A 26,240-nucleotide genomic window follows, 5' to 3' on the forward strand; every position below is an offset into this window, starting at 1 on the left:
GGCTCGAAGGGCTGTGCTGCATTTCAATCAATAGAAGTATGTGAGGTCACACTGCAGTTCTACAGGACACTAGTGAGGCCCCACTCGGAATTTTGTGTTCAGTATTGGCCAGCCTGCCAGAGGAAGGATGTTATTCAAGTGGAAAGGGTGCCTCAGGAAGCTGGCAGAATTCCAGGGACTGAGTTTGGGGGACAGGTGGGACAGCCTGGGTTTTCACTCCTTGGAGTACAGGAGACTGAGAAGTGATGTTGTAGAAGTGCATAAAATCATGAGGGCACAGATACGCTGAATCAACTCAGTCTTTTTCCCAGGGTTGGCGAATCAAAATCTATAGGATGTAGATTTAAGATGAGAGGGGAAACATTTAATAGGACATTGAGGGGCAATTTGCTTGTCCGTAGATAGTGGTCTGTATCCAGAATGAGCTGCCAGAGGAAGGGTGCTGGAACAGTACAGGACCTGCTCCTACAGCCCTACAATGCTGTATCAAACAAATTAGTAATCAAGCCCAAACTACATGCAGGGCTGTCCAGAGTTCATGTCGACCTGCCACTGTGCAACGTTGCAGCATCAGATATCAAACTTTATACTCCATAACCTGACCCATGTAGACAAGCAGGTCGAACATCTCCTTCACCACTCTATCCTCCGGTGTTGTCACCATCAGACTGAACACCTTCACCACTCTATTCTCCGGTGTTGTCACTGTCAAACTGAACACCTTCACCACTCTATCCTCTGGTGTTGTCACCATCAGACTGAACATCTCCTTCACCACTCTATCCTCCGGTGTTGTCACCGTCAGACTGAACACCTTCACCACTCTATCCTCCGGTGTTGTCACCGTCAGACTGAACACCTTCACCACTCTATCCTCTGGTATTGTCACCATCAGACTGAACATCTCCTTCACCACTCTATCCTCCGGTGTAGTCACCGTCAGACTGAACACCTTCACCACTCTATCCTCTGGTGTAGTCACCGTCAGAATGAACACCTTCACCACTCTATCCTCTGGTATTGTCACCGTCAGACTGAACACCTTCACCACTCTATCCTCCCGTGTTGTCACCGTCAGACTGAACACCTTCACCACTCTATCCTCCGGTGTTGTCACCGTCAGACTGAACACCTTCACCACTCTATTCTCCGGTGTTGTCACCATCAGACTGAACACCTTCAGCACTCTATTCTCCGGTGTTGTCATCATCAGACTGAACACCTTCACCACTCTATCCTCCGGTGTTGTCACTGTCAGACTGAACACCTTCACCACTCTATCCTCCGGTGTTGTCACCGTCAGACTGAACATTTCCTTCACCACTCTATCCTCCGGTGTTGTCACTGTCAGACTGAACACCTTCACCACTCTATCCTCCGGTGTTGTCAGTGTCAGACTGAACACCTTCACCACTCTATCCTCCGGTGTTGTCACTGTCAGACTGAACACCTTCACCACTCTATCCTCCGGTGTTGTCACTGTCAGACTGAACATCTCCTTCACCACTCTATCCTCCGGTGTTGTCACCGTCAGACTGAACACCTTCACCACTCTATCCTCCGGTGTTGTCACTGTCAGACTGAACACCTTCACCACTCTATCCTCCGGTGTTGTCACTGTCAGACTGAACATCTCCTTCACCACTCTATCCTCCGGTGTTGTCAGTGTCAGACTGAACTCCTTCACCACTCTATTCTCCGGTGTTGTCACCGTCAGACTGAACTCCTTCACCACTCTATCCTCCGGTGTTGTCACTGTCAGACTGAACACCTTCACCACTCTATCCTCCGGTGTTGTCACCGTCAGACTGAACACCTTCACCACTCTATCCTCCGGTGTTGTCACCGTCAGACTGAACACCTTCACCACTCTATCCTCCGGTGTTGTCACCGTCAGACTGAACACCTTCACCACTCTATCCTCCGGTGTTGTCACCGTCAGACTGAACACCTTCACCACTCTATCCTCCGGTGTTGTCACTGTCAGACTGAACACCTTCACCACTCTATCCTCCGGTGTTGTCACTGTCAGACTGAACATCTCCTTCACCACTCTATCCTCCGGTGTTGTCAGTGTCAGACTGAACACCTTCACCACTCTATCCTCCGGTGTTGTCACCGTCAGACTGAACACCTTCACCACTCTATCCTCTGGTGTTGTCACCGTCAGACTGAACACCTTCAGCACTCTATCCTCCGGTGTTGTCACCGTCAGACTGAACACCTTCACCACTCTATCCTCCGGTGTTGTCACTGTCAGACTGAACATCTCCTTCACCACTCTATCCTCCGGTGTTGTCACTGTCAGACTGAACACCTTCACCACTCTATCCTCCGGTGTTGTCACCGTCAGACTGAACACCTTCACCACTCTATCCTCCGGTGTTGTCACTGTCAGACTGAACATCTCCTTCACCACTCCATACTCCGGTGTTGTCAGTGTCAGACTGAACACCTTCACCACTCTATCCTCTGGTGTTGTCATTATCAGACTGAACACCTTCACCACTCTATCCTCCGGTGTTGTCACCGTCAGACTGAACATCTCCTTCACCACTCTATCCTCCGGTGTTGTCACCGTCAGAATGAACACCTTCACCACTCTATCCTCCGATGTTGTCAGTGTCAGACTGAACACCTTCACCACTCTATCCTCCGGTGTTGTCACCGTCAGACTGAACACCTTCACCACTCTATCCTCCGGTGTTGTCAGTGTCAGACTGAACACCTTCACCACTCTATCCTCCGGTGTTGTCAGTGTCAGACTGAACACCTTCACCACTCTATCCTCCGGTGTTGTCACTGTCAGACTGAACACCTTCACCACTCTATCCTCTGGTGTTGTCAGTGTCAGACTGAACACCTTCACCACTCTATCCTCCGGTGTTGTCACTGTCAGACTGAACACCTTCACCACTCTATCCTCCGGTGTTGTCAGTGTCAGACTGAACACCTTCACCACTCTATCCTCCGGTGTTGTCACTGTCAGACTGAACTCCTTCACCACTCTATCCTCCGGTGTTGTCAGTGTCAGACTGAACACCTTCACCACTCTATCCTCCGGTGTTGTCACCGTCAGAATGAACATCTCCTTCACCACTCTATCCTCCGGTGTTGTCACCGTCAGGCTGAACACCTTCACCACTCTATCCTCTGGTGTTGTCACCGTCAGACTGAACACCTTCAGCACTCTATCCTCCGGTGTTGTCACTGTCAGACTGAACACCTTCACCACACTATCCTCCGGTGTTGTCACTGTCAGACTGAACACCTTCACCAGTCTATCCTCCGGTGTTGTCACTGTCAGACTGAACATCTCCTTCACCACTCTATCCTCTGGTGTTGTCACCGTCAGACTGAACATTTCCTTCACCACTCTATCCTCCCGTGTTGTCACCGTCACACTGAACACCTTCACCACTCTATCCTCCGGTGTTGTCAGTGTCAGACTGAACACCTTCACCACTCTATCCTCCGGTGTTGTCAGTGTCAGACTGAACACCTTCACCACTCTATCCTCCGGTGTTGTCACCGTCAGAATGAACACCTTCACCACTCTATCCTCCGGTGTTGTCACCGTCAGACTGAACATCTCCTTCACCACTCTATCCTCCGGTGTTGTCAGTGTCAGACTGAACACCTTCACCACTCTATCCTCCGGTGTTGTCACCGTCAGACTGAACATCTCCTTCACCACTCTATCCTCCGGTGTTGTCACTGTCAGACTGAACACCTTCACCACACTATCCTCCGGTGTTGTCACCGTCAGACTGAACACCTTCTCCACTCTATCCTCCGGTGTTGTCACCGTCAGACTGAACATTTCCTTCACCACTCTATCCTCCGGTGTTGTCACTGTCACACTGAACTCCTGCACCACTCTATCCTCTGGTGTTGTCACTGTCAGACTGAACACCTTCAGCACTCTATTCTCCGGTGTTGTCACTGTCAGACTGAACACCTTCACCACTCTATCCTCTGGTGTTGTCACTGTCAGACTGAACACCTTCACCACTCTATCCTCTGGTGTTGTCACTGTCAGACTGAACACCTTCACCACTCTATCCTCCGGTGTTGTCACGGTCAGACTGAACACCTTCAGCACTCTATCCTCCGGTGTTGTCACGGTCAGACTGAACACCTTCACCACTCTATCCTCCTGTGTTGTCACGGTCAGACTGAACACCTTCAGCATTCTATCCTCCGGTGTTGTCACTGTCAGAAAGAACACGTCCTTCAGCACTCTATCCTCCGGTGTTGTCACCGTCAGACTGAACACGTTCAGCACTCTATCCTCCGGTGTTGTGACTGTCAGACTGAACACATTCACCACACTATCCTCCGGTGTTGTCACTGTCAGACTGAACACCTTCACCAGTCTATCCTCCGGTGTTGTCACTGTCAGACTGAACATCTCCTTCACCACTCTATCCTCCGGTGTTGTCATCATCAGACTGAACACCTTCAGCACTCTATCCTCCGGTGTTGTCATCATCAGACTGAACACCTTCACCACTCTATTCTCCGGTGTAGTCACCGTCAGACTGAACACATTCACCACTCTATCCTCCGGTGTTGTCACCGTCAGACTGAACATCTCCTTCACCACTCTCTCCTCCGGTGTTGTCACTGTCAGAACGAACACCTTCACCACTCTATCCTCTGGTGTTGTCACTGTCAGACTGAACACCTTCACCACTCTATCCTCCGGTGTTGTCAGTGTCAGACTGAACACCTTCACCACTCTATCCTCCGGTGTTGTCACCGTCAGGCTGAACACCTTCACCACTCTATCCTCCGGTGTTGTCACCGTCAGACTGAACATCTCCTTCACCACTCTATCCTCCGGTGTTGTCACCGTCAGACTGAACACCTTCACCACTCTATCCTCCGGTGTTGTCACCGTCAGACTGAACACCTTCACCACTCTATCCTCCGGTGTTGTCACTGTCAGACTGAACATCTCCTTCACCACTCTATCCTCCGGTGTTGTCACCGTCAGACTGAACACCTTCACCACTCTATCCTCTGGTGTTGTCACCGTCAGACTGAACACCTTCACCACTCTATCCTCCGGTGTTGTCACCGTCAGACTGAACACCTTCACCACTCTATCCTCCGGTGTTGTCACCGTCAGACTGAACACCTTCACCACTCTATCCTCCGGTGTTGTCACCGTCAGACTGAACACCTTCACCACTCTATCCTCCGGTGTTGTCACCGTCAGACTGAACACCTTCACCACTCTATCCTCCGGTGTTGTCACCGTCAGACTGAACACCTTCACCACTCTATCCTCCGGTGTTGTCACTGTCAGACTGAACACCTTCACCACTCTATCCTCCGGTGTTGTCACCGTCAGACTGAACACCTTCACCACTCTATCCTCCGGTGTTGTCACCGTCAGACTGAACACCTTCACCACTCTATCCTCCGGTGTTGTCAGTGTCAGACTGAACACCTTCACCACTCTATCCTCTGGTGTTGTCATTGTCAGACTGAACACCTTCACCACTCTATCCTCCGGTGTTGTCACTGTCAGACTGAACATCTCCTTCACCACTCTATCCTCCGGTGTTGTCACCGTCAGACTGAACACCTTCACCACTCTATCCTCCGGTGTTGTCACTGTCAGACTGAACACCTTCACCACTCTATCCTCCGGTGTTGTCACTGTCAGACTGAACATCTCCTTCACCACTCTATCCTCCGGTGTTGTCAGTGTCAGACTGAACACCTTCACCACTCTATCCTCCGGTGTTGTCACCGTCAGACTGAACACCTTCACCACTCTATCCTCCGGTGTTGTCACCGTCAGACTGAACACCTTCACCACTCTATCCTCCGGTGTTGTCACCGTCAGACTGAACATCTCCTTCACCACTCTATCCTCCGGTGTTGTCACTGTCAGACTGAACACCTTCACCACTCTATCCTCCGGTGTTGTCACTGTCAGACTGAACATCTCCTTCACCACTCTATCCTCCGGTGTTGTCACCGTCAGACTGAACACCTTCACCACTCTATCCTCCGGTGTTGTCACCGTCAGACTGAACATCTCCTTCACCACTCTATCCTCTGGTGTTGTCACCGTCAGACTGAACACCTTCACCACTCTATCCTCCGGTGTTGTCACTGTCAGACTGAACACCTTCACCACTCTATCCTCCGGTGTTGTCACTGTCAGACTGAACATCTCCTTCACCACTCTATCCTCCGGTGTTGTCACCGTCAGACTGAACACCTTCACCACTCTATCCTCCGGTGTTGTCACCGTCAGACTGAACACCTTCACCACTCTATCCTCCGGTGTTGTCACCGTCAGACTGAACATCTCCTTCACCACTCTATCCTCCGGTGTTGTCACTGTCAGACTGAACACCTTCACCACTCTATCCTCCGGTGTTGTCACTGTCAGACTGAACACCTTCACCACTCTATCCTCCGGTGTTGTCACCGTCAGACTGAACACCTTCACCACTCTATCCTCCGGTGTTGTCACCGTCAGACTGAACATCTCCTTCACCACTCTATCCTCCGGTGTTGTCACCGTCAGACTGAACACCTTCACCACTCTATCCTCCGGTGTTGTCACTGTCAGACTGAACACCTTCACCACTCTATCCTCCGGTGTTGTCACTGTCAGACTGAACACCTTCACCACTCTATCCTCCGGTGTTGTCACTGTCAGACTGAACACCTTCACCACTCTATCCTCCGGTGTTGTCACCGTCAGACTGAACACCTTCACCACTCTATCCTCCGGTGTTGTCAGTGTCAGACTGAACACCTTCACCACTCTATCCTCCGGTGTTGTCACTGTCAGACTGAACTCCTTCACCACTCTATCCTCCGGTGTTGTCAGTGTCAGACTGAACACCTTCACCACTCTATCCTCCGGTGTTGTCACCGTCAGACTGAACATCTCCTTCACCACTCTATCCTCCGGTGTTGTCACCGTCAGGCTGAACACCTTCACCACTCTATCCTCTGGTGTTGTCACCGTCAGACTGAACACCTTCAGCACTCTATCCTCCGGTGTTGTCACTGTCAGACTGAACACCTTCACCACACTATCCTCCGGTGTTGTCACTTTCAGACTGAACACCTTCACCAGTCTATCCTCCGGTGTTGTCACTGTCAGACTGAACACCTTCACCAGTCTATCCTCCGGTGTTGTCACTGTCAGACTGAACATCTCCTTCACCACTCTATCCTCTGGTGTTGTCACCGTCAGACTGAACACCTTCAGCACTCTATCCTCCGGTGTTGTCACTGTCAGACTGAACACCTTCACCACTCTATCCTCTGGTGTTGTCACCGTCAGACTGAACACCTTCACCACTCTATCCTCCGGTGTTGTCACCGTCAGAATGAACATCTCCTTCACCACTCTATCCTCTGGTGTTGTCACCGTCAGACTGAACATCTCCTTCACCACTCTATCCTCTGGTGTTGTCACTGTCAGAACGAACACCTTCACCACTCTATCCTCCGGTGTTGTCACTGTCAGAACGAACACCTTCACCACTGTATTCTCCGGTGTTGTCACTGTCAGACTGAACACCTTCACCACTCTATCCTCCGGTGTTGTCACTGTCAGACTGAACATCTCCTTCACCACTCTATCCTCCGGTGTTGTCACCGTCAGACTGAACACCTTCACCACTCTATCCTCCGGTGTTGTCACCGTCAGACTGAACATCTCCTTCACCACTCTATTCTCCGGTGTTGTCACCGTCAGACTGAACACCTTCACCACTCTATCCTCCGGTGTTGTCACCGTCAGACTGAACACCTTCACCACTCTATCCTCCGGTGTTGTCACCGTCAGACTGAACACCTTCACCACTCTATCCTCCGGTGTTGTCACCGTCAGACTGAACACCTTCACCACTCTATCCTCCGGTGTTGTCACCGTCAGACTGAACACCTTCACCACTCTATCCTCCGGTGTTGTCACCGTCAGACTGAACACCTTCACCACTCTATCCTCCGGTGTTGTCACTGTCAGACTGAACATCTCCTTCACCACTCTATCCTCCGGTGTTGTCACTGTCAGACTGAACACCTTCACCACTCTATCCTCCGGTGTTGTCACCGTCAGACTGAACACCTTCACCACTCTATCCTCCGGTGTTGTCACTGTCAGACTGAACACCTTCACCACTCTATCCTCCGGTGTTGTCATGTCAGACTGAACACCTTCACCACTCTATCCTCCGGTGTTGTCATGTCAGACTGAACACCTTCACCACTCTATCCTCCGGTGTTGTCACCGTCAGACTGAACACCTTCACCACTCTATCCTCCGGTGTTGTCACCGTCAGACTGAACACCTTCACCACTCTATCCTCCGGTGTTGTCACTGTCAGACTGAACACCTTCACCACTCTATCCTCCGGTGTTGTCACCGTCAGACTGAACATCTCCTTCACCACTCTATCCTCCGGTGTTGTCACCGTCAGACTGAACACCTTCACCACTCTATCCTCCGGTGTTGTCACCGTCAGACTGAACACCTTCACCACTCTATCCTCCGGTGTTGTCACTGTCAGACTGAACACCTTCACCACTCTATCCTCCGGTGTTGTCACTGTCAGACTGAACATCTCCTTCACCACTCTATCCTCCGGTGTTGTCACCGTCAGACTGAACACCTTCACCACTCTATCCTCCGGTGTTGTCACTGTCAGACTGAACACCTTCACCACTCTATCCTCCGGTGTTGTCACTGTCAGACTGAACATCTCCTTCACCACTCTATCCTCCGGTGTTGTCACCGTCAGACTGAACATCTCCTTCACCACTCTATCCTCCGGTGTTGTCACCGTCAGACTGAACACCTTCACCACTCTATCCTCCGGTGTTGTCACCGTCAGACTGAACACCTTCACCACTCTATCCTCCGGTGTTGTCACCGTCAGACTGAACATCTCCTTCACCACTCTATCCTCCGGTGTTGTCACCGTCAGACTGAACACCTTCACCACTCTATCCTCCGGTGTTGTCACCGTCAGACTGAACACCTTCACCACTCTATCCTCCGGTGTTGTCACCGTCAGACTGAACACCTTCACCACTCTATCCTCCGGTGTTGTCACCGTCAGACTGAACACCTTCACCACTCTATCCTCCGGTGTTGTCACTGTCAGACTGAACATCTCCTTCACCACTCTATCCTCCGGTGTTGTCACCGTCAGACTGAACACCTTCACCACTCTATCCTCCGGTGTTGTCACTGTCAGACTGAACACCTTCACCACTCTATCCTCCGGTGTTGTCACCGTCAGACTGAACACCTTCACCACTCTATCCTCCGGTGTTGTCACCGTCAGACTGAACACCTTCACCACTCTATCCTCCGGTGTTGTCACCGTCAGACTGAACATCTCCTTCACCACTCTATCCTCCGGTGTTGTCACTGTCAGACTGAACACCTTCACCACTCTATCCTCCGGTGTTGTCACTGTCAGACTGAACACCTTCACCACTCTATCCTCCGGTGTTGTCACTGTCAGACTGAACACCTTCACCACTCTATCCTCCGGTGTTGTCACCGTCAGACTGAACACCTTCACCACTCTATCCTCCGGTGTTGTCACTGTCAGACTGAACACCTTCACCACTCTATCCTCCGGTGTTGTCACTGTCAGACTGAACACCTTCACCACTCTATCCTCCGGTGTTGTCACTGTCAGACTGAACACCTTCACCACTCTATCCTCCGGTGTTGTCACTGTCAGACTGAACACCTTCACCACTCTATCCTCCGGTGTTGTCACCGTCAGACTGAACACCTTCACCACTCTATCCTCCGGTGTTGTCACTGTCAGACTGAACACCTTCACCACTCTATCCTCCGGTGTTGTCACTGTCAGACTGATCACCTTCACCACTCTATCCTCCGGTGTTGTCACCGTCAGACTGAACATCTCCTTCACCACTCTATCCTCCGGTGTTGTCACCGTCAGACTGAACATCTCCTTCACCACTCTATCCTCCGGTGTTGTCACCGTCAGACTGAACACCTTCACCACTCTATCCTCCGGTGTTGTCACCGTCAGACTGAACACCTTCACCACTCTATCCTCCGGTGTTGTCACTGTCAGACTGAACACCTTCACCACTCTATCCTCCGGTGTTGTCACCGTCAGACTGAACACCTTCACCACTCTATCCTCCGGTGTTGTCACCGTCAGACTGAACACCTTCACCACTCTATCCTCCGGTGTTGTCACCGTCAGACTGAACATTTCCTTCACCACTCTATCCTCCGGTGTTGTCACTGTCAGACTGAACACCTTCACCACTCTATCCTCCGGTGTTGTCACTGTCAGACTGAACACCTTCACCACTCTATCCTCCGGTGTTGTCACCGTCAGACTGAACATCTCCTTCACCACTCTATCCTCCGGTGTTGTCACCGTCAGACTGAACACCTTCAGCACTCTATCCTCCGGTGTTGTCACTGTCAGACTGAACACCTTCACCACTCTATCCTCCGGTGTTGTCACCGTCAGACTGAACACCTTCACCACTCTATCCTCCGGTGTTGTCACCGTCAGACTGAACATCTCCTTCACCACTCTATCCTCCGGTGTTGTCACCGTCAGACTGAACATCTCCTTCACCACTCTATCCTCCGGTGTTGTCACCGTCAGACTGAACATCTCCTTCACCACTCTATCCTCCGGTGTTGTCACCGTCAGACTGAACACCTTCACCACTCTATCCTCCGGTGTTGTCACTGTCAGACTGAACACCTTCACCACTCTATCCTCCGGTGTTGTCACCGTCAGACTGAACATCTCCTTCACCACTCTATCCTCCGGTGTTGTCAGTGTCAGACTGAACACCTTCACCACTCTATCCTCCGGTGTTGTCACCGTCAGACTGAACATCTCCTTCACCACTCTATCCTCCGGTGTTGTCACCGTCAGACTGAACACCTTCACCACTCTATCCTCCGGTGTTGTCACTGTCAGACTGAACACCTTCACCACTCTATCCTCCGGTGTTGTCACCGTCAGACTGAACATCTCCTTCACCACTCTATCCTCCGGTGTTGTCACCGTCAGACTGAACTCCTTCACCACTCTATCCTCCGGTGTTGTCACCGTCAGACTGAACACCTTCACCACTCTATCCTCCGGTGTTGTCAGTGTCAGACTGAACACCTTCACCACTCTATCCTCCGGTGTTGTCAGTGTCAGACTGAACACCTTCACCACTCTATCCTCCCGTGTTGTCACCGTCAGACTGAACATCTCCTTCACCACTCTATCCTCCGGTGTTGTCACCGTCAGACTGAACACCTTCACCACTCTATCCTCTGGTGTTGTCACTGTCAGACTGAACACCTTCACCACTCTATCCTCCGGTGTTGTCACCGTCAGACTGAACACCTTCACCACTCTATCCTCCGGTGTTGTCACCGTCAGACTGAACATCTCCTTCACCACTCTATCCTCCGGTGTTGTCACTGTCAGACTGAACACCTTCACCACTCTATCCTCCGGTGTTGTCACCGTCAGACTGAACACCTTCACCACTCTATCCTCCGGTGTTGTCACCGTCAGACTGAACACCTTCACCACTCTATCCTCCGGTGTTGTCAGTGTCAGACTGAACACCTTCACCACTCTATCCTCCAGTGTTGTCAACGTCAGACTGAACACCTTCACCACTCTATCCTCCGGTGTTGTCACTGTCAGACTGAACATCTCCTTCACCACTCTATCCTCCGGTGTTGTCACTGTCAGAACGAACACCTTCACCACTCTATCCTCCGGTGTTGTCACCGTCTGGGACATGCCGGTATGCTGATTCTCTGCATCGCAGACTCTTCTCCCCCCGACCCGATATAAAATTCAGAATCAGGGAGTGCTGGAGTGGGGCTGATCCTGCCCCGGGTGTGTCTGGACCACTGACCACGAGACAGGTGGGGGACGGATCAGGGAGTGCTGGAGTGGGGCTGATCCTGCCCCGGGTGTGTCTGGACCACTGACCACAAGACAGGTGGGGGCCGGATCACGGAGTGCTGTAGTGGGGCTGATCCTGCCCCAGGTGTGTCTGGACCACTGACCACGAGACAGGTGGGTTACGGATCAGGGATTGCTGGAGTGGGGCTGATCCTGCCCCGGGTGTGTCTGGACCACTGACCACGAGACAGGTGGGGTACGGATCAGGGAGTGCTGGAGTGGGGCTGATTCTGCCCCGGGTGTGCTGGGACCACTGACCACGAGACATGTGGGGGGCCAGATCAGGGAGTGCTGGAGTGGGGCTGATCCTGCCCCGGGTGTGTCTGGACCACTGACCACAAGACAGGTGGGGTACGGATCAGGGAGTGCTGGAGTGGGGCTGATCCTGCCCCGGGTGTGCTGGGACCACTGACCACAAGACAGGTGGGGGGCCAGATCAGGGAGTGCTGGAGTGGGGCTGTTCCTGCCCCGGGTGTGTCTGGACCACTGACCACGAGACAGGTGGGGTACGGATCAGGGAGTGCTGGAGTGGGGCTGATCCTGCCCCGGGTGTGTCTGGACCACTGACCACAAGACAGGTGGGGGACGGATCAGGGAGTGCTGGAGTGGGGCTGATTCTGCCCCGGGTGTTCTGGGACCACTGACCACAAGACAGGTGGGGGACGGATCAGGGAGTGCTGGAGTGGGGCTGATCCTGGCCCGGGTGTGTCTGGACCACTGACCATGAGACAGGTGGGGGACGGATCGGGGAGTGCTGGAGTGGGGCTGATCCTGGCCCGGGTGTGTCTGGACCACTGACCATGAGACAGGTGGGGGACGGATCATGGAGTGCTGGAGTGGGGCTGATCCTGCCCCGGGTGTGCTGGGACCACTGACCACAAGACAGGTGGGGGACGGATCAGGGAGTGCTGGAGTCGGGCTGATTCTGCCCCGGGTGTGCTCGGTCCACTGACCACAGGACAGGTGGGGGACGGATCAGGGAGTGCTGGAGTGGGGCTGATTCTGCCCCAGGTGTGCTGGGACCACTGACCACAAGACAGGTGGGGGTCGGATCACCAGCATGGAATGGGGTTGGGGGCCAGGCAGGGCAGCCCGTGGGGAATGGACGCACGATGGATGGCTGGGGGTGATGAGCACTTGGGGGTACTGAGTCGCTGTGTCTGTTGTCTACACCGACCCCCCCCTCCCCCCAGGCGGTCAACCATCCTGGTGCGTCTGAGAGTCAGCGGCGTGGAGCTGAGCTACCAGCCCGGGGACCACGTGGGCATCCACCCCGCCAACAGCGAGGCCGAGGTGGAGCGGCTGCTGGAACGGCTGCAGGATCTGCCTCTCCACAACAACCTGGTCTGTCTGCAGAGGCTGCAACACAGGCTCCAAGGGCAAGGTGGGTGCAGAGCTCGGACCCGTCCTGACCCCGGACTGGGACCCTGGGACCTCTCCTCATGGTTTTCCGAAGTTCCAGCGGGTCCTCTTTCCTGACGTCAGCGTATTAGCCTGTTTGTCAGATCCATCAAGGCATTGCACACTGAAGTGTGGTAGCACTCAAAGTAAACGTGTCCTTGTTAAATCCTCGGCAGGAGAGTTAACTGCTTTTGCAAGAAGGGCTTTAAATACTCAGGAGATTTAAATACCTACTGGGAGGGGCAGGGATAAATACCTATTGTGGAGGAGGGTTATATTGTTAACATGGATGGTGTTAAATACCCAGTGAGGAGAGACTTAAATACCCAGTGAGGAAAGAGTGAAATACCCAGCGAGGTAAGAGTTAAATACCCAGTGAGGAGGAGGTTAAGTACCTGGTGACCATTGTGAAGTCCTGCAGTGGATGGTGGACTGACACCCCCCTCTCTCTCTCTCCCTCCCCCACCCCCCACAGGATATCAGCAGACCTGGGTACAAGACTCTCGCCTGCCCGCCTGTACCGTGACACAGGCCCTGACACTCTTCCTGGACATCAGCACCCCTCCCAGCCCGGACTTCCTACAGCTCCTGGCACAGCTGGCTGAGGATCCCACAGACAGGCAGCAGCTGGAGACCCTGAGTCAGGTCAGAGGCAGGGTCACGGTAGGGTAAGGGTGAGGGGTCACTCTGCGGGTACGATGGGCAATGGTTCACTCAGTTCGTGGGACAGTGTCTGACTGTACTCCCTCCGACATCTGACTGTACCCCCCCCCATCTAGCTCCAACTGTATCTTGCCTGGCATCTGACTGCTGTTTCCAGTGTCTGACACTCTCAGATGACACCCAACCGCATCTTGGCTAGTGGCTAGCTGTTGTCTGACTGTACACCTACTGGTGACTGAGACTAGCCCCGGTCGCTGTCTGATTGTACCCTTGGCTGCTGACTGGCTGTATCCCAGCCGGTGTCTGAATCCTTAGATAGTGTGTGGCTGTAGCCCCAGCTGGAATCTGACTGTGCTCCCAGTTGGTGTCTGACTGTTTCCTCCGACCGGTGTCTGACTGTTTACCCTGGTGGTGCCTGACTATCAATTTCTGCTCTGTGTACCAAGCCAGTATTTGACTGTTTCCGCCAGAGCTGTCCAACTATTTCCCCCAACCAGTGTCTGTATGTTTCCCCGGCCGGTGTCCGACTGTTTACCCCACTGGTATGTGACTGCCACCCCTGGTCAGTATCTGACTGTTTACCACGGCCAGTGTATGATTGTTTCCCCTGGTGGTATCGACTGTTTCTCCTGGCAGATGTCTGACTGTTTCCCACTGTGGTGACCTACTGATTCCACTCGCTGGTATCTGACTGTTTCCCCGGACATTATCTGACTGCTCCCCCCGGCCCGTGTCGGACTGTTTCCCCCGGCCCGTGTAGGACTGCTCCCCCCGGCCCGTGTCGGACTGCTCCCCCAGGCCGGTGTCGGATTGCGCCCCCCAGGCCGGTGTCGGACTGCTCCCCGCAGGCCGGTGTCTGACTGTTTCCCCCGGCCCGTGTCGGACTGCTCCCCCCGGCCCGTGTCAGACTGCGCCCCCCAGGCCGGTGTCGGATTGCGCCCCCCAGGCCGGTGTCGGACTGCGCCCCCCAGGCCGGTGTCGGACTGCTCCCCCCAGGCCGGTGTCGGACTGCTCCCCCCAGGCCGGTGTCGGACTGCTCCCCCCGGCTGATGTCAGACTGCTCCCCCCGGCCGATGTCAGACTGCTCCCCCCGTCGTGCCTGACTGTTGCTTTCTGCTCTGCTTGCAGGGGACTCACCGGTACGAGGAGTGGAAGTGGGAGAACAACCCGACAGTGGCGGATGTGCTGCAGGAGTTCCCCTCGGCCCGTCCACCTGCCAGCTTGCTGCTGAGCCAGCTGCCCCTGCTGCAGCCCCGCTACTACTCCATCAGCAGCTCGCCTGACGCGCACCCCGGTCAGATCCATGCCACAGTCGCCGTGCTGGAGTACCGCACCAAGGGTAGGGTCCTGAGGCTGACCGCGCTCCGGGTGTGGGCCGCCCCGAGCCCGTGGCTCCAGTGGGTGCTGTCTCACCCTGGGGCTCAGGATAATGGCTGTTCAGGGACATCTCGGAATTGACATCAATCCTCTCCCAATCCAAGACCAGACCCCTCCCATTCCTAACCCCCTCCCCACCAACCCAAACCGACCTCCACCTTCCCCCCAACCTAAACACCAACTCAGTTACCCTCCGAACTTCACTGACCTCTGGGTATCAATCCCAGGACTCGCAAATCACTGGTTTGACCTTTGGACCCAAGTTCCTATCCTGAGAAAAAGACTATGAACAGCCACATGTATACCTCCTATGAGCTTTTAATCTGCGTAAGGTCACTAAAGTAGAACAGAGGGATCTAGGAATAATGGTGCATAGTTCCCTGAAAGTGGAATCTCATGTGGATAGGGTGGTGAAGAAAGCTTTTGGTATGCTGGCCTTTATAAATCAGAGCATTGAGTATAGGAGTTGGGATGTAATGTTGAAATTGTACAAGGCATTGGTGAGGCCAAATTTGGAGTATTGTGTACAGTTCTGGTCACCGAATTATAGGAAAGATGTCAACAAAATAGAGAGAGGACAGAGAAGATTTACTAGAATGTTTCCTGGGTTTCATCACCTAAGTTACAGAGAAAGGTTGAACAAGTTGGGTCTTTATTTTTTGGAGTGTAGAAGGTTAAGGGGGACTTGATAGAGGTATTTAAAATTATGAGGGGGATTGATAGAGTTGACGTGGATAGGCTTTTTCCATTGAGAGTGGGAGAGATTCAAACAAGAGGACATGAGTTGAGAGTTAAAGGGCAAAAGTTTAGGGGTAACATGAGGGGGATCTTCTTTACTCAGAGAGTGGTAGCTGTGTGGAATGAACTTCCAGCAGAAGTGGTTGAGGCAGGTACGATGTTGTCATTTAAAGTTAAATTGGATAGATGTATGGACAGGAAAGGAATGGAGGGTTATGGGCTGAGTGCAGGTCGGTGGGACTAGGTGAGAGTAAGAGTTCGGCACGGACTAGAAGGGCCGAGATGGCCTGTTTCCGTGCTGTAATTGTTATGTGGTTATATGGTTATCAGACTAGAATATGAAAGCAATGATGTAATGCTGAGGCTTCAATCATTCCAGCACTCAATATCTTTCTGCTGCTATTGCTTTTTGGATCATTTTCGCTCCAAGGAAAACAGTCCGAGCAGTCCCAGTCTCTCCTAACTCAAGCTCTTCAGGCCTGGCCACATCCTTGTGAATCGTTTCTGCGCCCTTTCTAGTTTAATCACACCATTCTATCACAGAGTGACCAGAACTACACACAATATTCCAGCAACTCCAGGTGTTGTCTTAGCAGCGTTTTGTGTTGCCTCATATACTGCGCTCCATGTCCTGAATGGTGAAGGCAAGAATGCCAAAATCCTTCACCACAGTGTCTGCCTGTGGAGCCACTTTCAGAGGAGAATGTACTGCTACCTCCAGGCCTGCCTGTACTAAAGCACTCTGATCTACTACACAAGGCCCTGTCACTTACGTTACAAGTGTCTGCCCTGATTTAACTTCCCCAAATCTATTGTTTTGAGATAAATTCTGTCTTCCTTTCCCTGCTCACTTTCCCGGCTGATCTAGATCCTGGTGTGACTTTAGTCAACCATCTTCACTGTCCTCCGCACCCCCAGTTGTGGGGTATCATCCACATACATCCAAACCGTGCCACATACCTTCCCATCCAAATCATTAATATCGGTGACAGAAACAACAGGGGACCCTACAGCACACGACCGGTCACAGGTCTCCAATCTGAAAAACAACCCTCTGATTTAAAAAAGGACCCAGTGCTTTCCTGGTGCATGTGACGAACAAACTCTTCTCGGCCTTCCAGCCAGGTACAGGTATCGATTTTCAACAGCACAAAGCTTTGTGCCGCACCAGTGGCTTTTGGGGACCGTCTGGTGAAGGAAGCCGTTGAAATAAAACTAGAGGAAAAGAATTTTATCAAAGATGAAGGTCTCGCTCTAAGTAAAAACCAGAATTTAATTGTAAATAAGGTGGGACGGCGGAAACCTGATTGGATGAAGATTAGCCAACCATGAGGGATGGATGAGGGAGGTACATGTATACCACTGTATCTAGGCATCATCCCTGATGAAGATGGCAGAGTTTGTCATCGAAACATTGGTTAAAATCGATAACCCTCTGATTCCTACCACCAATTCAATTTTGCAACCAAATGGCTGGTTCACCTTGGATCCCATGGATTCTAACCTTCCGGACCACTCTGTCACACAAAGTCTTCTCAAAGACCAAGAGAACAACCTCTATTACCGTGGCCTCTCTAATCCTCCTGGTTATCTCTTTAAAAATTGAATTAAACTCATAAAGGACAATTTCTCACGCACGCAGCCACGCTACGTCAAATCAATTCTTGCCTTTCCAAATGTAGCTGGATTCTATTTCTAGGTAACTTTCCCATTACTGATGTTCGGCTCAGAGCCTTAGTTAGAACCAGAATCAGGTTTATTATCACCGGCATGTATCGTGAAATTTATTAACTTAGCAGCAGCAGTTCCATGCAATACATAATCTAGAAGAAGAGGGGGGAGATAATAATAAATATATAAATTACAGTATATGTATATTGAATAGATTAAAAATTGTGCAAAACCAAAAATAATGTATATTTAAAAAGTGAGGTACTGTCCAAGGGCTCAATGTCCATTTCAGAATCGGATGGCAGAGGGGAAGAAGCTGTTCCTGAATCGCTGAGTGTGTGCCTTCAGGCTTCTGTACCTCCTACCTGATGGTAACAGTAAGAGGGCATGCCCTGGGTACTGGGGGTCCTTAATAATGGATGCTGCCTTTCTGAGACACCGCTCCTTGAAGATGTCCTGGGTACTTTGTAGGCTAGAAACCAAGATGGAGCTGCCTCCAGTCATCTGGTATCTACCTTATGGCCATCAAAACTCTCTACCTGAATGCCTGCTGTATCTCCCCTAGTTTCTCACAGAGGTTTAGGCCCCACTTTGTCAGCACCCTTGGAAGTTATCCACTTTAATCATCAGTTCCTCTTTTGTAATGTCAGTATGTTTCCAGAGATCACCATTCCCTTCTCAGAATTCCTTACCTTCTCCACAGGATTTACAGATGAGAACAATTCACATTGCACCTCAGCAATGTCCCGTCACTCCATGCATGTTTAACTTCACCGTAGAGCAAAGCACCAATTCTCCTGAGTTACCCTGTGGCTGTTTGTTTTCCAGGTGGGACTGGTCCGGTCCGACAGGGAGTCTGCTCCTCTTGGCTCAACCGCATCAGCCCCGATGACTCTGTCTTCTGCTTCATCAGAAGGTACCCACCCACTGCCCGCACTGGCCGTCAACACCACTTACTGCCCGCACTGGCTGTCAATACCACCCACTGCCCGCACTGGCTGTCAATACCACCCACTGCCCGCACTGGCTGTCAATACCACCCACTGCCCGCACTGGCGGTCAATACCACCCACTGCCCGCACTGGCGGTCAATACCACCCACTGCCCGCACTGGCTGTCAATACCACCCACTGCCCGCACTGGCGGTCAATACCACCCACTGCCCGCACTGGCGGTCAATACCACCCACTGCCCGCACTGGCTGTCAACACCACCCACTGCCCACACTGGCCGTGAACACCATCCACTGCCCACACCGGCTGTCAACACCACCCACTGCCCACACTGGCCGTCAACACCACTCACTGCCCGCACTGGCTGTCAACACCAACTTCTGCTACACTGGCCCCCAACACCACCCACTGGCCGTCAACACCACCCACTGCCCACACTGGCCATCAACACCACCCACTGGCCGTCAACACCACCCACTGCCCGCACTGGCCATCAACACCACCCACTGCCCGCACTGGCCGTCAACACCAACCTCTGCTACACTGGCCCCCAACACCAACCATTGCCCACACTGGCTGTCAACACCACCCACTGCCCACACTGGCTGTCAACACCACCCACTGCCCGCACTGGCTGTCAACACCACCCACTGCCCGCACTGGCTGTCAACACCACCCACTGCCCGCACTAGCTGCCAACTCTATCCACAGCCCACACTGGCCTCCAGCACCAACCAATGCCCACACTGGCCATGAACACCACCCATTGCCCACACTGGCCGTCAACACCACCCACTGCCCACACTGGCCATCAACACCACCCACTGGCCGTCAACACCACCCACTGCCCGCACTGGCCATCAACACCACCCACTGCCCGCACTGGCCGTCAACACCAACCTCTGCTACACTGGCCCCCAACACCAACCATTGCCCACACTGGCTGTCAACACCACCCACTGCCCGCACTGGCTGTCAACACCACCCACTGCCCGCACTGGCTGTCAACACCACCCACTGCCCGCACTAGCTGCCAACTCTATCCACAGCCCACACTGGCCTCCAGCACCAACCAATGCCCACACTGGCCATGAACACCACCCATTGCCCACACTGGCTGTCAACGCCACCCACTGCCCACTCACTAGGTGTGTACCACACACTAGCTCCTTAAAATGTGTGAACTGTGCTCTGACCCATGTACCACATATGTAGCACATTCTGACCCATGTCTGTGTGTAACATGTGAGCTGTGCATAATGTGTGAGCTGTGCCCTGACACATGTACCACGTATGTACTGCCTTCATCATACACTGGGTGTGTACTGTGTCTCAGGTGTTCACATACCTCTGACCTATGTTCTAAGTGTGTACTCTACTTTGACTCATGAACCAGCTATGTAGAGTATTCTGACTGTGTTTTGAGTATGTACCATGTTCTGACCCGTGTACTGAGTAAGTTCTGTGTTCTAACCCGTGTCCTGAGTGTACCGTGTTCTGACCCGTGTCCTGCATGTGTATTGTGTTCTGACCCGTGTCCTGAGTGTGTACCGTGTTCTCACCCATGTGCTGTGTTCTGACCCGTGTCCTGACCCATGTACTGTGTTCTGACCCGTGTCCTGAGTGTGTACCGTGTTCTGACCCGTGTCCTCAGTGTGTACTGTGTTCTGACCCGTGTCTTGAGTGTGTACGGTTTTCTGACCTGTGTCCTGAGTGTGTACCGTGTTCTGACCTGTGTCCTGAGAGTTAACCATGTTCTGACCCATGTCCTGAGTGTGTACTGTGTTCTGACCCGTGTCCTGAGTGTGCACCGTGTTCTGACCCGTGTCCTGAGAGTTAACCGTGCTCTGACCCGTGTCGAGTGTGTACCCTGTTCTCACCCATGTGCAGTGTTCTGACCCGTGTACTGTGTTCTGACCCATGTTCTGAGTGTGTACCATGTTCTGACTCGTGTCCTGAGAGTTAACCGTGTTCTGACCCGTGTCCTGAGTGTGTACCGTGTTCTGACCTGTGTCCTGAGTGTGTGCCGTGTTCTGACCCGTGTCTCTCTCTCACCAGGGCCCCGCTGTTCCGCCTGCCCTCGGACCCGTCGGTGCCATGCGTTCTGGTGGGCCCCGGCACCGGCATCGCTCCCTTCCGCAGCTTCTGGCAGCAGCGGCTGTTCGAGCTGGAGAATCGAGGTGAGTGAGGAATCGCTGGGCTCTGCTTCCTAACCACCACGGAGAATGCTGGCTTATCTTTCCGTATCCCACATACTGTACTGCACCCTTCCCCCGGACAAGCCTCAGATCCCTCTTCACTCCATCCTGACCAGCCCACCCACTCACTGCCCTCTATTGAGGGCAGCTTGTCTTTCCCTCTCTCTCCTTCCTTCCCAAACACTGTCCCATTCCGTCACCTACACCACCCTCAGCTTGTTTTGACCCATCCTTCTTCCATTCATCCCCTCCCTCCATCATCCCACCTCTGCAACCCCTCCCTCCAATGTTCTCCCTCATCACCCCATCCCTCTACCATCCCCCTTTCCTCATCACCCTTTCCCTCCACCATTCCCCCCTCCCCCCATCCTCCCCCTCACCCCGCTGAGTGACCTCTGCCCTGTGCCCCACAGGAGGGGGTCCGTGTGCGATGACCCTAATCTTCGGCTGCAGGTACTCAGACAAGGACCACATTTACAAGGAGGAGATGATGCGGGCGAAGGAGCGGGGAGTCTTCAGGGAGATCTACACGGCCTACTCCCGGGAGCAGGAGGGGAAGAAGGTGAACGGCTGGTGGGGTAGCGGGAGGGAGGGACGAGGGGTAGGGGAGCTGGAAGGCGTGTGTTTGTGGGCTAAGTGGATGGAGCTGGGGAAAGGGAGGGCAGTGTGAGGAGGTGGGGAGAGAAGTGTGGATCAAATGAAGCAACACAGACAAAATGCTGGAGGATCTCAGCCGGCCGGGCAGCTGAGTGGAACAGAATATCGCCGACGTTTCGGGCCGAAACTCTGACTGTAATCTTTTCCATAGATGCTGCCCGGCCTGCTGGGTTCCTCCAGCGTTTTGTGTGTGTTGCTCGGATTTCCAGCCTCTGCAGATGAAGGGAGTCAGGGTGAAACCAGGGGGTGGGGGAGGGTGATGGAAGTGAGTCTAGAACATCAGGTTCCCAGAGAGAGGGAGCGCTCCCATTAAAAAAGCGGTCAGGAACCCAGACACAAAATGGACTCGACCCTCCTACCCCTTGTGACACCTGACCCTCTGACCCCAAGTGAGCTGGACCGGTGACTCCCAACATTCGGAGTCTGACCGGCTCCATGCAGACAGACCCAGGGTGCCGGGTCTGGGGTTACAGGCCACACACCGGCAGACCCAGGGTGCCGGGTCTGGGGTTACAGGCTACATGCAGACTGACCCAGGGTGCCGGGTCTGGGGTTACAGGCTACACGTAGACAGACCCAGGGTGCCGGGTCTGGGGTTACAGGCTACACGCAGACAGACCCAGGGTGCCGGGTCTGGGGTTACAGGCTCTGTGCGGACAGACCCAGGGTGCCGTGTCTGGGGTTACTGGCTACACGCAGACAGACCCAGGGTGCCGGGTCTGGGGTTACAGGCTCCATGCAGACTGACCCAGGGTACCGGGTCTGGGGTTACAGGCTTAGTGCGGACAGACCCAGGGTGCCGGGTCTGGGGTGACAGGCTACACGCAGACTGACCCAGGGTGCCGGGTCTGGGGTTACAGGCTCTGTGCAGACTGACCCAGGGTGCCGGGTCTGGGGTTACAGGCTCCATGCGGACAGACCCAGAGTGCCGGGTCTGGGGTTACAGGCTCCGTGCAGACTGACCCCGGGTGCCGGGTCTGGGGTTACAGGCTCTGTGCAGACTGACCCAGGGTGCCGGGTCTGGGGTTACAGGCTCCTTGCGGATAGACCCAGGGTGCCGGGTCTGGGGTTACAGGCTCTGTGCAGACTGACCCAGGGTGCCGGGTCTGGGGTTACAGGCTCCATGCGGACAGACCCAGAGTGCCGGGTCTGGGGTTACAGGCTCTGTGAAGACTGACCCAGGGTGCCGGGTCTGGGGTTACAGGCTCTGTGAAGACTGACCCAGGGTGCCGGGTCTGGGGTTACAGGCTCCATGCGGACAGACCCAGAGTGCCGGGTCTGGGGTTACAGGCTCCATGCAGACTGACCCAGAGTGCCGTGTCTGGGGTTACAGGCTACACGCAGACAGACCCAGGGTGCCGGGTCTGGGGTTACAGGCTCCGTGCAGACTGACCCAGGGTGCCGGGTCTGGGGTTACAGGCTCCATGCGGACTGACCCAGGGTGCCGGGTCTGGGGTTACAGGCTCCATGCGGACAGACCCAGGGTGCCGGGTTTGGGGTTGTGACTCTCCCCACTGTCGGCAATTTGGATGACAGAACTGGTGGCTCTCTGCTTCATGGCCATGTTTGCAGATGATAGAGGGAGAGGTGGAGGGACAGAGAGTCTGCAGAAGGACTTAGTCAGATTGAAGGAATGGGCAAAGAAGAGGCAGATTGAACGCGGTGCTGGGAAGCGCATGGTCATGCACTTTGGCAGAAGGAATAAAGGTATGGACTATTTTCTAAATGGGGAGAAAAATCAAAAGTCAGTGTTGCAAGCTAAGGAACTGTGCAGGATTTCCTAAAGATTAACTTGCAGGTTGAGTTGGTGGTAAGGAAAGCAAATGTAATGTTAGCATTCACTTAAAGTGGACTAGAATATAAGAGCAAGGATGTGTCACAATAGGGGCACTGGGAGTGGACCTAGATGCAAGACACAAACACATCTTGTGAGGTCAACTTAAATAAAGTTTATTGCTCGTTACAAGGAGAGCAAAGCAGAAGCAGGAATAGTGTACTGGACAAGGACTAAGGGTCTGGGCTAGGCTGGGACTCAGGGTCTGGACTAAGCTGGGACTCAGGTTCTGGCAACACACATCAAAGTTGCTGGTGAACGCAGCAGGCCAAGCAGCATCTATAGGAAGAGGCGCAGTCGACGTTTCAGGCCGAGACCCTTCGTCAGGACTCAGGTTCTGGGCTAGGCTGGGACTCAGGTTCTGGGCTTGGCTGGGACTCAGGTTCTGGGCTAGGCTGGGACCAAGGGTCTGGGCTTGGCTGGGACTCAGGTTCTGGGCTAGGCTGGGACCAAGGGTCTGGGCTTGGCTGGGACCAAGGGTCTGGGCTTGGCTGGGACTCAGGTTCTGGGCTAGGCTGGGACCAAGGGTCTGGGCTTGGACTCGGAATCACGGACCTCGGACCTTGGAGCCAGGACTTGATACTTGAAGCCTCCAGAGAGCCAGGAACTCTTCTTATTCACGGGACACACTCTGACACAGGACATAAAACACCGAGCCGGAAATCCTCCTTAGACACAGGACAGAGTCAGGACTCTTCTTGACACAGGGTCAGGACCCTTCCAGGGTGCAGGGCCGGGACCCCTTTTAGACACAGGACATGGATACGGAGACCACACAGCGATGGACAGTACTATAACTGGGCACAAGTATGCTCCAAGCAGCAGCGAGCTCGTGACTCACCCCGGCGGGTTAACTTTGACTGACCCGTACTGACGAGGGAAGGCAGCTTGCTGGCACTTACTTCAGGAGGAGACTAGGCTTACTCCAGCCAGATAACATTGGCTCGCAGTACCTTCGGTGACTTTATTAACGTTCTCATGCCGAACGGCTGAGAGCCAGAGACTTATAAACTACCGGTACAGCTGAGAGTAAATTGCCTCCAATCACCAAGCCCGAGGGACACGGGAAAACGGGAACCAAAGGGAAACAGGGAGTCAATGGTCCGGATCGTAACACAAACAAAATAAATTTAAAGGGACCCCGATCCGGACCATGACAGGATGTGGTGCTGAGGCTTTATAAGGCATTGGACTATTGTGCACAGTTTTAGGCCAGATGTGCTGGCTTTGGAGAGAGTCCAGAGGAGGTTCATGAGAATGATTTTGGGAACGAAAAGTTAACATCTGAGGAGCATTTGAAGACACTGGACCTGTACTCACTGCAGTCAGAAGACTGGGGGAGGATTTCAAACAAACCCATTGAAAATTGCACGGCCTAGATAGGTTGGATGTGGAGAGGATGTTTCCTTTAGTGGGTGAACCTCGGACCACGGCCAGCCTCAGGATAGAGGAATAGCCATTCGGAACAGAGAAGAGCAGGAATTTCTTTAGGCAGAGGGTGTGCTGAATCTGTGGAATTAATTGCCGTAGATTCCATCCTGACTGTTGTGCTGTCTGTGTGGAGTTTTCACGTTCTCCTTTTAACTCTGTGTGTTTCCCCCAGTGCTCCCGTCTCCTCCTACATCCCATGCATGTGTGGGGCCGACCACTGTGACTTGCTCCTTGTGTGTGAGTGAGATGTGGTATCGGGGGGGGGGAGGGGGAGTTGATGGGTATGCTAGGATCAGTGTAAATGGACATGTGATGGTCAGCACAGGGTTGATGGGCAGAAGGGTCTATTTCTGAGCCGTGCCCCTCTGTGACCCGGTTGGCGTTTGGTGCGTGCTTCCCTTGGCAGGTGTACGTGCAGGATATCATCCGAAACCAGCTGTCGGAGGAACTGTTCCGGGCTCTGGACTCCCAGAAGGGACATTTGTACATCTGCGGTGACGTGACCATGGCGCAGGACGTCTCACGGACCGTCCAGGAGATTATCGCTGCACAGGGGAGCCTCAGCCTGACTGAGGCGGCTGCATACATCGCCAGACTGAAGGTGGGAACCGTGGCAAGTCCCGTAGACCTGTGCTCAAATCTCCAAAGCCCCTGCAGACCCGCACGTTATATCTCCCGATCTGTTCCACCCCTGCAGTGAGATGAACTGTATCGGGACGAGCTCTGGGTGGGATGGGGATGGTGTTGGGAGGGGTGGGTTGGTGGACAGCTTCAAGACCCCAAGCTGGTTACCCTGTTGTTGTCCATTGTTGTGCAGTGACAAGGGGAACAGGATTCCCTGTCACCTCCTTGTCCCTACCTCCCTCTCTGTTCCCCTCTACCTGTGCCCTTCTCCCTGTATCCCCTCCCTGACCCTCTCCACCTGTCCCCTGACCACTTCCACTACTCCCATCCCCCTCCCCTGACCCTTTCTCCTATCCCCTCCCCTCTACCACCCTCCCTAATTCCATAACCCTCCCACTCCCCAGTCACCCTTTCACCCCTCTGCCCCTTCCTACCCCCTTCCCCTTCCTACCCCCTTCCCCCTTCCTACCCCCTTCCTACCCCCTTCCCCCTTCCTACACCTCTCCCCCTTCTCACCCCTCTCCCCTTCTCACCCCTCTCCCCCTTCCTACCCCTCTCCCCTTGTTACCCCTCTCCCCTTCCTACCCCTCTCCCCTTCCTACCCCTCTCCCCTTCCTACCCCTCTCCCCTTCCTACCCCTCTGCCCCTTCTTACCCCTCTGCCTCTTCCTACCCCTCTCCCCCCTTCCTACCCCTCTGCTCCCTCTTAC

The 26,240-nt window shown here is 53.7% G+C and overlaps 1 protein-coding gene across 1 annotated transcript in view; it reads left to right on the plus strand.

The window, feature by feature from the left end:
* Positions 1-26,240, plus strand: part of LOC134346734 (nitric oxide synthase 1-like) — a 70,910-nt gene that overhangs the window by 42,855 nt on the left and 1,815 nt on the right. Inside the window, exons 19-25 of the mRNA XM_063048308.1 lie at positions 13,178-13,368; positions 13,861-14,030; positions 15,177-15,387; positions 18,663-18,750; positions 20,846-20,967; positions 21,399-21,547; positions 25,314-25,508. Of these exons, the coding sequence (XP_062904378.1) occupies positions 13,178-13,368; positions 13,861-14,030; positions 15,177-15,387; positions 18,663-18,750; positions 20,846-20,967; positions 21,399-21,547; positions 25,314-25,508 (1,126 nt within the window). The remainder of the gene's footprint in view (positions 1-13,177; positions 13,369-13,860; positions 14,031-15,176; positions 15,388-18,662; positions 18,751-20,845; positions 20,968-21,398; positions 21,548-25,313; positions 25,509-26,240) is intronic.

The sequence above is a fragment of the Mobula hypostoma genome, chromosome 5, assembly GCF_963921235.1.
Source record: "Mobula hypostoma chromosome 5, sMobHyp1.1, whole genome shotgun sequence".
NCBI lineage: Eukaryota > Metazoa > Chordata > Chondrichthyes > Myliobatiformes > Myliobatidae > Mobula > Mobula hypostoma.